The sequence below is a fragment of the Ahaetulla prasina genome, chromosome 3 (assembly GCF_028640845.1).
Source record: "Ahaetulla prasina isolate Xishuangbanna chromosome 3, ASM2864084v1, whole genome shotgun sequence".
In the NCBI taxonomy this organism is placed as follows: Eukaryota; Metazoa; Chordata; class Lepidosauria; order Squamata; family Colubridae; genus Ahaetulla; species Ahaetulla prasina.
This window is the reverse complement of record NC_080541.1, coordinates 175578992-175594260: the sequence shown is the minus strand read 5'-3', so window position 1 is coordinate 175594260 and position 15269 is coordinate 175578992. Positions and strand designations below refer to the sequence as shown.

Below are 15269 nucleotides of genomic sequence, written 5' to 3'. Positions count from 1 at the left end.
CTCGCATTTTAAAGAGCAGCCTTAAAAGAGCCAGATTAAAAAACACTAATGCAAACAATGAAACTCTTTGGATTTGGGAAATGTATTGCTTATCTTAGGTTTTCTATGTCATATGATTATTCTGCAGCTGCTACTTTATCTTTCCTATTTATTTGTTTCCTTTCTCATATCTTTATTTGCCACAGTCGTCTTCTACTATATTCTTCCTCTTCCCTTTTCACAGAAGATTAGGCTGTGGTTTATACTAAATATCAGAATATAAACAGATGAAATATTACAGTCTCATTTTTACAGCTAGGTTGCTTCAAAATTATTTTTCCTTTATTAGATATATCAGCAGGACCGACTACAGAACGGTCACATAACTGATAAAATATATTAAAATTTGCTTTTAATAAAGAAAGATTGAACTATTATTCAAACGGTAACATTTTCTGAAAGACATTATGAGAATCTTAGCATACTTAGAATTTTTAAAGGCCCAACTTAACTAAAATTACTAGAATTAAATATAGATCAAGTTATAATAAAAATCATTTAGTACTAAATCTAGTCATCCTAAAATATTTTAAACATAAACTCCAGGTATTTCTTTCTGCACAGTCCTAATATAGCAAGCTTTAATGAGTTGCAATGCACTTTGACAGCAGGACATCTATCAGCTATATATTTTTTTTGCTTGTAACAGATCTCTCCTTGTAAGTTTGACTACACAGAGGATATTTCTGTGAATTAGCCACAAAGAAACTAATTTTCCAGACTACAAAACCTTCCTATCTGGGATTTGGCCCCTTAGAAAATAAACACTACATGTTCTTAAGTATGTAAAATAGACAGCTAAAAGGGAAGAGTACAACATCAGCCAATTATTGGAGAATATTCATCTATTTCTCATCACATCTTATTGAATGGGTTTGTTCACATGGCAACTCAAGCCATAGCACATCACCCAAAGTGACTCCTGATACGTTACTGGGTTTATAACAGGGAGCCTTCATTATAAGTGGCAATCATTCTTATAGTATGTTTAATTCATCTGAACCCTGTCTCACATGCTGTTCAAATCCAGACAGGAGTTAAGGAATGACCAACTCCTCTTTCCAGCTCTCAAACACAGAATCAGTGAGCAGGGGTAGCTATAATTTTAATTCTTCCTGCAATTGTCTCCATTGCTTTTGGTTTAACTGAAGAACAGTTAATATTCCACCATTCTGCACATGACATCCATACCATTTAGGATGGACAGGGACGGATTTAGGTTTAAATTAAGCAAGCTATATCTTAGGACCTTGGAGTCTAAAGGAATCTCTCAAAATTTCAGATTTTTTTTTCATGTTTTACAGTTTTATTCTAATTTCATATCTGAAAGTCTCCGTCAGAACCCTGACAGCCATAACATAATCCTAATCAATTTATTTTTGCATTCATACCTTCTGTACTGGGCCTTGTCCATGCCACCACAAATTTGTTACGCATCTTGCTAGCAGAAGCTGCCTAAAATAAGTTGAATTCTACAAATCCTTATTCTCTGTTAGTACTTGCCAAATATATTTCTCATAGCTTAGGGTCTCACCATGTGTAAATCTACCCTGGAGATGGGTAAGGATTTTTTTTTAAATTGAGCCTGAAAAGTTTACCTAGTGACCACTGCAGTGCCTAGGATACCAGGAGAGGGACTGAGCTTTCCTGAGTAGGTCTCTTACTCTTAATTCAAAACCTGGATAGGCATGTTGTATAAACACCCACCCACCACCTAGAGAATGAATAGTAAATATGGCTTTATTCTGAAATTATCCTAAGATAAACAGAGTTTAATTGACTATGTCAGGGAATGGTCCTACAATCGTTACCTTATTAAAAATAAACTTAATAGTAAAAAATGAAGGCAACTAATTTAACCTGGATTTACACTTTGAATTTTGACAACACTGAATGTTTGTGAAGACTATTGTAGCAATTAAAGTTGAATATACACATTTAAAACCAGAGTAACTCCACTTTTTCTAGTTTTCTGGTAAATTATGGAGGATGTATTAAGAAAATAACAGCAGGTATTGGATACCACTGTCTATTTGTTTTCTATAGTGAAGCAGAGGTAACTATAAGTCTGAACCTCATCAGCAGTTACAATCCATAGCAAACCTTACAGTTGGGAGGAGCTGATAAGCAATTATTTTGATATTTTTTTGGGTGGAATTCTATCTTGAAGGAAGCCTACCTGAATGCTATATTAGATTCCTTCAAAATGCATTTTTAAAACTCCTTTATGACTTTTTAAAATACAAACATACTGTATTCTCCATTTACATTTTAACATTTCATTTTGTTATGTATATTTATATGTTTGCTACCTTATTTTTTTTATTAAAATCACTGGTTCTATTTAGAAAAAGGAAGGTTAAACAAGTAAATAAAATGTCTGGTATACATTTCTAAAAATAATGTGGATAAATTATTCAACAAAGTTTTAATATCATTTCATTTAGAATCTTTGACACAGAATTAATTTTTTTATATTCAAAACTTTTCAAAGAGAGACTACTGTAGGCTGCCAAAAGCAAAAAATTCACATGGCAGCAAAAGGTTTGCCACCATTAATGGTCATTTGTATTTCTGCAGTCAAATTTAGTAACCCTATATAGTATACAGAACAGATTATTCATTCCAATTACTATATTAAATTCTCTCGCCCCTTCTGTTCAACATCTATATGAAGCTGCTGGGTGAGATCATCAGTGGCTTCGGTGTGAGGTACCAGCTGTACGCTGATGACACCCAGCTGTACTTTTCCACACCGGGCCACCCCAACGAAGCTATCGAAGTGCTGTCCCGGTGTTTGGAAGCCGTGCGGGTCTGGATGGGGAGAAACAGGCTCAAGCTCAATCCCTCCAAGACAGAGTGGCTGTGGATGCCGGCATCCCAGTACAGTCAGCTGAGTTCACGGCTGACTGTTGGGGGCGAGTCATTGGCCCCGATGGAGAGGGTGCGCAACTTGGGCGTCCTCCTGGATGAACGGCTGTCTTTTGAAGATCATTTGACGGCCGTCTCCAGGAGAGCTTTCTACCAGGTTCGCCTGGTGCGCCAGTTGCGCCCCTTTCTAGACCGGGATGCCCTATGCACGGTCACCACGCCTCGTGACGCCTCGCCTGGATTACTGCAATGCTCTCTACATGGGGCTCCCCTTGAGGGGCATCCGGAGGCTTCAGTTAGTTCAGAATGCGGCTGCGCGGGTGATAGAGGGAGCCCCTCGTGGCTCCCGTGTGACACCTATCCTGCGCAGACTGCACTGGCTACCTGTGGCCTTCCGGGTGCGCTTCAAGGTTTTGGTAACCATCTTTAAAGCGCTCCATGGCATAGGGCCGGGCTACTTACGGGACCGCCTACTGCTACCGAATACCTCTCACCGACCCTTGCGCTCTCACAGAGAGGGACTCCTCAGGGTGCCGTCAGCTAGGCAGTGCCGTCTGGCGACACCCAGGGGAAGGGCCATCTCTGTGGGGGCTCCCACCCTCTGGAACGAACTCCCCCCAGGACTTCGTCAACTTCCGGACCTCCGAACCTTCCGTCGCGAGCTTAAAACACATTTATTTATCTGCGCAGGACTGGATTAGATTTTAAATTTATACTGGTTTTAATGGGTTTTATTATTTATATTGCTTTTTAATAATTCGGCCATGTAGAATAAGTTTTTTAACTGTTATTTTAATTTGTATTTATATGTATTTTTTACTTGCCTGTGAACCGCCCTGAGTCCCTAAGGAGATAGGGCGGTATATAAATGTGATAAATAAATAAATAAATAAATAAATAAATAATAAGATACGGAAATGTTATTACTCACCTTGAATACCTCAGAGAAGAAACCAGATCCTATTTTCTCACAGGAGAAGTCATCAAGTCTTGTAAGTCTTGAAAAGGCACTTATCAAGGCTTTATATGAAGAAGTCCAAACTCTACCCATCTGGGACATGGTCCCATCACTTCCGCCACCTCCATCAAAGTCTTCAATGCGCTCTAAACGTGGTGGCAATCCTGCTATTGAATTTCGCTTACTCCGATCCATTTTGTAAAAACAATCCTTTAGAAGAGCACCTTGCACATCTTAAGTGGTCGATCTCTGTTTCTTTCCTCTGGATGAATACTAAAAATGAAAAATACATCAATGTATCATTTTCTTTTTCTTATTAAAAAAAGAATGTGTATAATTGACATGGGACAAATTAAGATGAAAAAAGAAAAATTGATTATTCAAGACTTTTAATCAAATAATAAGTGTCCAGGAGACCAGAGGAGGAGGTTCCACAAATTATTTTTTCCATTTAGATAACAATACATGTTTATTTTGTAAATGATTTAGTAAACTGTTGCAGCTAGTGGAGATATGGAGTAATTTCATCCACAACTAGCATTTGTACAATATGTTAGTCTTTGCTAAACATTTGTAAATGTAAAGACTGTCAAGCACTAGTACTCCAAAGAGTTAATTCAACAATTAAAAATGGTGAATGATTTTATTCCACAATATTTTAGACCAGCCTAATTTTCCATCTGAATTGTCCTGTCAGTTGGCTATCAACTATATACTACATGGTAGCTTACCGTATATACTCGAGTATAAGCCGAGTTTTTCAGCACATTTTTTGTGCTGAAAAACGTCCCCTCGGCTTATACTCGGGTCTATACGGCTTATACTCAAGTTTTTTTTTTTTTTAAGCCCCTCGGCTTATACTCGAGTATATCCGGCTTATACCCGAGTTTTTTTTTTTCTTTTTTTCACATTTTACCGGACTGAAGCCCTGCCGGTGCAGTGAGAGGGCGGGGCGGGGGAGCCGCCAGCCTTCTCAGCTGAGGGAGGGAGGGTTTCCCCAACCGGTAGGTGCCTCATTTCCCACCCTCGGCTTATACTCGAGTCCCCAGTTTACCCCAGTTTTTGGGGTAAAATTGGGGACCTCGGCTTATACTCGGATCGGCTTATATTCGAGTATATACGGTAGTGGAAATTCATTATAAACAGTTTCACGGTACAAATATTTCATCTCAGTAATCAAAGAAAAGGCAGAACATAGTGACTTTCCCAGGTATTCCCTCTTTAGATGGAGTTCAGATATGTGCTTTCCCCCAGCCAAAGTATTTTTTATTTATTTATTTATTTACATTTATATTTTAAATAAAAAACATTTACTAGTGCACACAAACACATATATACAGTAATTCATTCATTCTTGCAGGACCGTCAAAAACATGCAGGTTTTAACTACTATAATCTAGAACCATATTAGAGAAATGTAGTTGCCAGTATTTCTCTATGGCTTTGCACTAACAAGGTAGTCCTTTCTTCTTAGAGGTTTGTTTCTTTAAAGAAACAAAATTCGTCCTTTTCCTTATACTACTAGAATAGAAATGGCACTTGAATCATAATACCATCACTAGTGAGGATATTCCAGAGATGCTGAGACAACAATTTTCAGAGTTGCTTATGCTGGTTGGGAGCTATAGCCTCAATACAGATAGTCCTCAACTTACAACACTTTGCTTAGTGACCGTTCAAAGTGACAACTGCATTGAAAAAAGTTGAATTGAATTTACAGCAATATCTTGTTGACAGTGTTCAAAATTATCAGTAGCATAGCCTGTATTCATATTGATTTAAAATTGTTTTCCATTAACATAGTTGTCATTATATTAGATAAGAAATTGGATGTGAATTGTTAGATGTGAAGTTATTTCCCCATTCTGACAGCAATATGCTGAATAGATTATGGGCCCTCATTTATCACAAAGTTATTGGAAAGAAAAACTATCACTTCCTAAAGTCTCTGGAAGGATAGGATACCAAAATATAATAGGCAAAACAATTATACTGTTGTTTGATCAGCTTGTTCAAATAGGACTCCATATTTATAAGATGACAGTACATCTAGATGTGTTTAATTCAATGAGATTACCAAGTCATCAAAAGCATAAAGGGTATCAGAATGGAGTTAATTAGCCCAAGAAATACCGTAGTTACAGAGATAGCCAGATCGAAGCATGATGATATAATTTGGAAACAAAGTCCGTAGTCCAATTTAGATGACTGAAATGTGAAAGTTCGGGTTACAAGTAAGGCAAGGCCAGGAGAACTAGAATTTAAAGCTAAGAACTAAAGAAATGACTATTTCAGCAACTTACCAACCTTTAGCTGTTTTAAAGAACCTAGGGGTCAGCTGTAAATAATTGGTGTACTTCTCAAGGCCTCCTCTTTTTTTGCAACAAAATATATTGGTAGAGAAATCTCCAATTGATTCAGATGGGAATTTCTCCATTGCAGATGAATCCCGGACTCATCCCAAATTTCTTGCATAGTATAACTGGGAAATTAACCTAACATAACATCTCAAGCACTATGAACTTCCTGGCTAGCATCAGTTTTGAAATCAGACTTGAAGAAAAGGGATAGACCATATGGTCTAAACAGAAGAAGAGAAGGTAGGTAGTGTCTAGAATACTTTGTAGAAGATTCAGCACTTGTGACCTTATGCTGTATCATTGTACCTCTTCATAAGTAAGTGATTTTCTACACTTCATGGAATTCTTGACTACTGTTAAGTTAAACCAATTTGATCTTCTCTGACACTTTTTAAAATCTAATTTCTCTCACTACTAGCTTGATCTTCATAAAAAATGTAGGACTTCCCTTATAAGAATATAAGGTTTACACAGCAAAATGTTGCAACACTAGAAACTATATTTTAGCTTGGTAGAATGATATAATATTTTCAATTTTTTACATGACTTTAGTCATTCATTTTTAATTTTGAATATTTATCCTTTTTAATGTTCAATAAAAACATATAAAAGTTTTCCAAAAGGTCCCTGTTTTTATTTTATTTGGGGGAGGTGCATTTGAGTCTGTTTCTGCTCCTGGCAACTGTTTGAATTAGCCCCTACAAGTTTTTCTTGGCAAGTTTTTTCTTTGGAAGTGATATTTTTGGGAGTGGCCATTGCCGTCTTCCTAGCATACAGAAAGTATGATTACCCCAAGGTTTTGCCTTTCTGCGCAAAGAAAGACTAAAGCTCAGCATCTCCCCATTTCTAGACTGCCTTAATGACTAGCTAATTTGTAAAAAAACATACTGTACATGATCGTGTACAAAGTCTATGGCATCATTAATGCATAACACATTCCTTTTCTTATGTCACCACCATTTTAATATATTTACTGTAATTTATAAAATGTAATATACTAATAGTCTTAGTAATCCATACACTTTTCTAGAAATATTCATGCCATTTTCTTTTGTAAATTGGGAACATTTACATACTTAGCACAATCTATTAAAATATGTTGTATCTTTTTTTGCACCTGTCAACACCTTAGACTCTTTTCAACATAGGAAAAATGCAGCTTTAGTGCTAAATGGGGATTAGAATTCTGTATCATCATGAAGCTGAAAAAAGCTTTTAGGCCAAGAATTGGAAAGAGAATCAGGTTGGGAAAATATTTTAGAGTACTGATCAGTTAAGTTTCATATATGAAACTATTCCAAATATTTGATCTTATTTTATCAATTTAAAGAGAGCAGTAGTTTATTTATAAAAAGTAAACCAGACATGTCTGAAATCAGATTATCACAAAGTCACATTTATCAGTCTCTATAGCCTTCTCTAAAAATAATGGCACCTGTTGTCTAACAATACTGAAAAGCATCCAACAGGCATGAAAGCTGCTTTCCTCCTGAAATTATGCTTGTATTCCTATGAAGAGCAGATTTTTAATATACAAGAGATAATTCCACCAATTATATACACAAAAAACACATTATCCTGCCATATTCTGAGAACATTATAGAAGCAGCAGACTGCAGTAATTTAAAGGACCTCAATAAATCCCTGTGCAACATAAAGGGGACAAAACAAAACTCCTTCCAATTAACATTCAACTTTACCGTTCAGGACATGCCTATGCTATATTGAATAAAAACCCTAAGCCGAAGCCACAAATCTTAAGAAGACACCGTGACACTTAACAGCGTCCACTCTATAATTTCAAAACACCTACTGAAACAAGCTCTATTTAACAACACACGGTAAAATTTAGTGGTTCCTAAATGAGAAGTAGCCAAGGAAAACATTACTGTGTGCAACAGATACAGGTAAAAAAAAAAAGAGAGGGGTAAAGATAAGGAAGTTATTTTTTTGCCTATCGCCAACAGCCTCCATCCAGGTGGTCAAATACTCCATCTTTGACTGGGCAGTTCCTAGTATCGCTTTTTAGGGCACAACAACGTAGGGGCCGATGACAAGTTACACGAAGTTCTGCTAAAGTATAGCGTACTACTACCCCTATACATGTTCCCTTCAGAGCACCGACATACGTATCTCTAGAAACTATAGGAAAATCTAAGTCTTATTCTTCGTGTATTATTGACCTCCAGGAAGTCACCCGGATCCTCACGCCTCTGTAACGTCGGCATGCAAAGCTGAAGGGAGGCGCGCCTCCCGCGCACATACAGGCACTCGCTCCGGCTTGGCTCAGAATCCACCCAGCCCCGCTTCCTTTCCCTTTCGCTGCACACCTTGGAAAAGACCCCCCCCCTTCCTTTCTCCTCCACCCCCCCCTGCCTCGATAGTAGACACTGCGATTCGCCATACCGGTCTGCTGCCTTTACCTGCCTGGAAGAGGAGGAAGAGGGGCGGCGCGTCCCGCACTCCAAAGGACAGCTCATATTCCCAGGCCTTCCAGGAGGACAGTGGAAGCGCGACACGCCGGGGTAAACGGTCTGCTCCGCGGTAAATACCCCAGGCAGGGTAATGGACACGGAAGGGAGCAACTGGTCGCTTTCCAAAAGAACCAGTTACACAAATCTGGGCCGCAGCGGCCGAGGGCCCTTCCCCCCCGCTCAGTCCGCAGCACAGAGAAAAGAAAGGACGGGCGCGCGCCCAGCTGAGCTCCGTGGACCCTACAGCCCCAAAGTAAATCGCCAGAGCTGGCTGGAGGCCACCACAGGGCGAAGAAGGGCGGGACCCGCCTGCGGATTTCCACCAATCGAGAGAGCTTCTTGTTGGATGGGCAGGATGTGTAGCTAATCGAATTGAAGATTGACACACACAGCCGCGGTCTGTGTCTCCTCTTTGGTTAAGAGAGGAGGCGGGGGAGTGGTGGGGGAGAGCTTGAGTGGCAGATCAGTTTGACTTCGGCGCAACAACAGTTCGGAGCGAGCTCAAGCGAAAGGGCGGGACGAAGCGAGAGCTGGTGTGGTTAGACTCCGATTGAAGGCGGATGAGGAATACTGCGGAATGTCAAACCAATGAGAATAAGTTTGCCATTGAAAGCGAGAGAAATGAAAGAATTCTACATTGTTTGCACAAGGAGGGAAAGAATTCAGCTGTCAAACGAGGCAGAGTTAATTGTCTGCTGCACAAGGCAGTACTTCCTAAATTTGATGCACGGAGTCTTTTGGTAGGCGACAGATTTTGTAAGGAGGCTACAGTTTTGCACGCGCGCGCACTTACAACTGCTAATCGTTTTTGGAAACGATATAATTCATGAAAGTCCTTTGTGTCCCATGAACAGCAATGAAGCAAAATTACCGCAAGGCAACTTCCTTTTTTTCCTAAAACCCTTGTTACTGGGAAAATGTCCTTTAACCATATGAGTTACCTTCCTCGGTGTCTTCAAACTACGGGTGTCTTTTGCATTGGGGCATTTAAGAAGCAGGATTCATTTCATCCAAGGTGTTTTCTTCTGGCTAGATACCAATGGGAGTTTTCTCATGAAAAATTATTCGTTAATAGTGGTATACCTCAGGACTTCCATACTGAATCATATCTTTAAACAAAGGGTCTAATGCTTTGTCAAAATAACTAAACATGTGTCACACCATCACAAGGCAAGCTCAGTCCTTATTATAAGTGTGTACAATATCACAGCATGTTATGGAGGTATGGAGTTTGTGCAACAATGTCACAATACTTGTTTCACCATTTATACCCCTTTGACGACTGTCAGGACTCTTCTATTTGAGGGGAAGTCAGGAGACCTGCTGTAGGTGTGACTATAAACATGGTTTTGACATGATGAAAAGTGTGAGTGTATGCATTCCTCTGACTGTTTCAGCCTCTGCAGGAGCCATTGGTCTCCTAATAATTACTCTCTCAGATTAATGCTTTATTTCCTGAATTGCTTTCAATTACATCACCATTCCATGTCTGTTTTCAGAAAATATTTTATACAGCTTCTCATTTTATGAATGTGTGTGCAAAATAATTTAAAATAAAACTTGATTTTTGAGTTAGTTTCTCCAGCCTTAAGAATGGAGTGTAAAGCTTATTATTTTGTGAGAAAATTGCCAATTTTGATAATAAACTAAAAGCTGGGGGGGGTGTCTTTTTTTTGCAGACTGAAACAAATAAATCCTTTAAACCCCTTTATTTAACTGGACAGGGTAGCCATCCTATATTGCCCATAATGCAGTACAATTACTTCTAAGAAATTACCTCTTGGCATTGAGCCATGTTACTAAAATCTAAATACTTCCATATTTGTGCCATTAGAACTACCCATTGGAAGAAACTGTGATTTTATTGATTGGAATATCGGCAGTTTCTCAGCACAAGCAAAATCTTTTCAACTCTCAAATCTTATGTTCTGATGACTCCTGGTGAAATCTGGCTCTGGTTCTGTACAATCAGTTCTCTGTTCTCTGTTCAACAACACAATACTGGTTACTGTATAGAAAAACAAAATACCAGCTGATAGACATTGTCATGAAACGGGGAGACCAGAAAGAAAAGTTGTTTAAAAGAAGAAATGCACATGTTTCATGTAGCTGCAGGTCAAGGCTTTTCTTAAAAAGAAAACCAGTTCCAGAAATATGTCCATGTTGCTTAATTAAAAAAGAAAAAGGTGGGGAGAGCACTTTTCAATGAGCTGCAGTCATTTATATGGGCCCTGAAAGACCAGATCACATTTGGAAACAGGTAGAAAAATTTCCTGCTGATGAGTTATTTAAATACATACACACCATGTTGTTTTTCTGGCTATAGTACAAAAGTGATTTACCACTGCCTTCTGGGATATATTTTTGATCTATAGCCCTGGTATTCCCTAGAGCCTCATATCCAAATATTAGTTAAGTTTAAACCTGCTAAACTGAGAATTATTTGATAAACTGGTATGTGCAAAGAAATATTGTGTAGACAAAATAGCCTAATTGAAGAAGGAAAAAGTCAGCACATGGGCACTTGGCCCAAAACCATAATAGATTTTGGAAATATGAAATTTCCATTTTTATGGCCTTCTTCTATAATTTTCCAAGTAGATGCTTTGCACAAATGCTCTTGTAGACTGAATTTTCCCTATTTGGAATATAGAAAACAAATGGCACTGGAAGGTCTAAAATAATTGCTTATTCACAGAGTCAACTGGAAAACACAGCTCTGCTGAATTCTCTAAGGTCCCCTTAAAAACCAAAAGCATTCTTCAAAATGTTTGTTGTGTAGGAAAATACTTGGCAGAAATAGTATTGAGCAATGGTTTCCAATCTTTTTATGATGTTCGGGGAAATTAATATATTCTAATTAAAGTGTAAAATTTGTCCAGGATAGCATATTGGGGCTGTGTCTGCAACTTTTGCCCAGGAAACTGAGCTATAGATTAACATTTATAGGTATATTTCTCAGTCTGTGATTCAATAAAAGTTAAAATGAGAGTGACATCTTGTGTTCAAACTAGTGAACAATTCAAAGGTTCTAGATATGTAAAATGTGATAGTTTCAGAGTGATAGTAACATCACTCAGATTGCTACCTCTGTGTTCATGAGTTCCAAGGCCTCTGGTTTTCAAAGAAACTCTAGGGCAGTGATTCCCAAAGTGTGAGCCGCGGCTCCCCAGGGAGCCGCGCCACCGCCACAAGGGCGCCGCGAAGAAGCAGCGTCCGCTCCACACGCGGTGCCGCGAGATCCCAGACGTACAAAGCCGGACACGGCCGCAGCGACCGGGACTCGCACACCGCAACTCGGGACAACTCCAAAAGCCAAGGGACCCCCGCGCAGCCGCACCCACACCCCCAGCGGGGCAGGCCACAGCAGGCAGGAAGACGGCAGACGCCGACGACGGACCAAAGGAAGCGCGAGCTCCGGCCCGCCCGCCGCCTGAACCACAGCGCCCGCCCAGACCCGCCGCCTGGCGAAACAGCGCACCTCCCCTCCAGTCTGCCCGCGACGCCACTGGCTTCCCAGACCACCCGACACGCTGCCCAACACGGCCGCGGCCACCACGCTCAACGGCATCGGGAAAGAGGGGCTGCGCAGAAAATAGCAAAACCACCCCGTTGGTTCCTCCCAGGTGAGCCAGGCTGGAGGCGAGAACAGCCACCTCCTCCACAAGGCGGAGACCCGAGGGAACAAGGGGATCGCGAGAGGCCAAACTCCGAGACCGAAGCAGGGACCCCCACGCCTGGGAAAGTTCCTCAGAGGCCGCTCCCATCAAAGGAGACGGCGCGTCCATCAGCAAATCCAGACGGGCAGACCCTCCTCTGTTATTGCCTGCGTTTACTGTCATGCAGACGGCGGCTTACTCATGAGGGCGCGGCTTCGAAAAGTTTTGGAGGCGGTCATTCCCCAGTAGGGCATTGCTTAATGGTGGTTAAGTTACTTTTCAAAAGCTATTTTTCTGATCACCCTAAAATGGACAAATTCTTATTAAATTTGAATAATAGTTGCAAAGCCCTAAGAATATTAATTCCTTTTGCAACGTCCTATTTGTGCGAAGCTGGGTTTTCGGCAGTCGCGGTAATAAAAAGTAAATATCGCTCAAAAATTAACCTCGAGCAAGAAATGAGAGTCGCTATTTCCAATTTTACTCCAAGATTTGAGAAGTTGTGCAGCGAACAACAAGCCCATCCATCCCATTAATAATTTTAAATCATTAAACGATGTTCAATAAATTGTGAATTTAAAGCTCGTATTTAATTTATTTTTCAATTAACCTAACCTTAACGATCTAAAAAGTAGATTTCCAAATCCTTAAAATTAAAAAAAAATCAGATGTACCTATTAAGGGAGCCGCGGAAAAAATCCGAAGTGTTATGGGAGCCGCAAACCGAAAAAGATTGGGAACCTCTGTGTTACAGGGAAAAGATGAAGATCAAATCCAATTAAACATGGATACCGATAGAAATCTTTTAAGGATTACCTTCTAGTGGTAGGAACTATATCAAAATAATAACTATTTTCCTGCTTTGATAGTATCCATAGATTGCCATCTGGGGATCTTGCTGGAGTGGAGCCTACGTAAGTCTTTCTTCCCAACTAAATCACCACAACCTGAATGGCTATATTTTTATGGCCTGCCCTAGATATGGTTATTTCCCAGTAATGAATTAAATTGGGCTTTCCCAAACAAAACTGGTGTTTAATTTGGGGTTTCTTCTAGAATGCTTGGCTCCTTCTTAAAGAGTAGGCGGCAGCCATCACTAAGTGAATTCTTACACAAATCCATATTATGCACCAACTGAATTCATTCCTAGATGGGAGGTTCTGCTCATATTCACTCACATATTCACCTTGGTTACCTCCTGTCTGATTACTACAATGAGGTCTATGAGAAACTGCCCTTGAAGAGCACTCAGAAGCTGCATCTGCTCCATAATGCAGCAGCACAAGTTAGGGGCACACGGTAATATGAGCATATAACATCACTTCTTTGTGAGCTGCATTGGCTCCAAGTAAGTTCCTACAATGTAAGATGCCGGTTGTATTTAGAGACCCCTTCAAGTACAGAGCCGGGTTATTTGCTAAACAGCCTGTCTGCAGTATTTCTGCCCAATCCATGAAATCTGACAGTATGGACATGCCCTTCTATTACAAATATCATTTTTTATCTATTTTTAAAGGTATTTTTATACCAAGTTTATTATTTGTATAAATAACCCAAGGTGGCAAACATGTCTAATATTCCTTCCTCCTCCTGTTTTCTCCACAACAACGTGGGATCCAGGAAATGTGTCTTCTGATACTGTGACTCCCTTGTAGAACTGTTTCCAAGATCCAAGATGGCTCTCACCCTGCTTGTCTTATTTTATTTATTTATTTATTTATTTTTGTCGCAACAATATATGTAGGTATCATACAAAAAGATTATATAGTATATAAACACTTATATGAGTAAATATAAGGAGGTATAAGCATATATATATATAGGAAGAAGAAAAGAAAAACAATAGGACAGGAACGGTAGGCACATTTGTGCGCTTATGCACGCCCCTTATGGTCCCCTTAGGAATGGGGTGAAGTCAATAGTAGAAAGTTTTTGGTTAAAGCTTTTAGGATTATGAGAAGAGACCACAGAGTCAGGTAAAGTATTCCAAGCACTGATTTTTTTTTTCCTTTTTTTTCTTTTTTTTCTTATTTTTTCTCTCAGGAAGTTAGGTGAGCTCACTTTTAGGGAGTTGATTTATATAGTGATTTATATAGTGATATCAAATGCCTTGTTTGATAAACACTCAGTTACATTCAGTCGCTACAACTCACCCCAAATAAAGGAATTAAAGGATCGTAAAAAGAAAAAAAAAACTTCACTGGGTTTTGATTTTTGCTAATGGTTTTGTTGTTTTAATTGGATTTTAACTGCTCAGAGTTGCATGTTTAGTGGGAAGGTTGTACAAACTGAACAGATAAATAGATAAATAACATCAGGATAGAAATAGTCTCCTCAGTTCAGCTTTATTCACAACAATATCCAGTAATAATTTGAGAGCTTCTAAGTCTGTTAAGATAGTCAATACATTTTAAAAGTAATTACATGGGCAAAATATATTAGGTAAATAAAATCTGCTTGGCTAAATTATTCAGTAGGTTTATTCACAACATTAAACTATGGTTTACTGCATTTGACCAATTGACTGGCTCTGCATAACAAACTGCATAAACACTAATCCCTCTAATTGGGTTTAATCTGGTCTGCATGACATAACCTGTCAGTCACTTAGCCACGGTAAACCCTAGGTCAATATTTCCTTTAATTTATTTGCCACTACTACAAGACTGTATTTTTTTTAATATATTGCCAATATAAGCATTTACATAGGATAAAATTTTAGGTTCAAATATAGTTTGTGCTAATTTTAAGAGTAGTTGTAATTCTCATGATGCTACGAGAGTTTGTTACCTGGACAAATTACACAATTTGCAGCATTTGTGTGTTGATGTCATAGCACACAATGATTCATCATGGCTCATGCTTTGATGTAATAATTATTGTAAACTAATCTGTAGTCTCGCATAGC

The 15269-nt window shown here is 39.2% G+C and overlaps 1 protein-coding gene across 3 annotated transcripts in view; it reads right to left on the bottom strand.

Moving 5' to 3' along the window:
- The window catches only part of TESK2 (testis associated actin remodelling kinase 2), a 60126-nt gene extending 50965 nt beyond the window's left edge, over positions 1–9161 (bottom strand). Inside the window, exons 1-2 of one of the 3 annotated variants that reach the window (XM_058178550.1) lie at positions 8656–9161; positions 3842–4141 (exon numbers count right to left, since the gene is read on the bottom strand). In XM_058178550.1, the coding sequence (XP_058034533.1) occupies positions 3842–4063 (222 nt within the window). In that variant the 5' untranslated portion in view covers positions 4064–4141; positions 8656–9161. Of the gene's footprint in view, positions 1–3841; positions 4142–8651 lie in introns of all 3 variants that reach the window. The other 2 variants (XM_058178549.1, XM_058178551.1) reach the window with 2 other exon arrangements.
- Positions 9162–15269: the final 6108 nt, after the last annotated feature.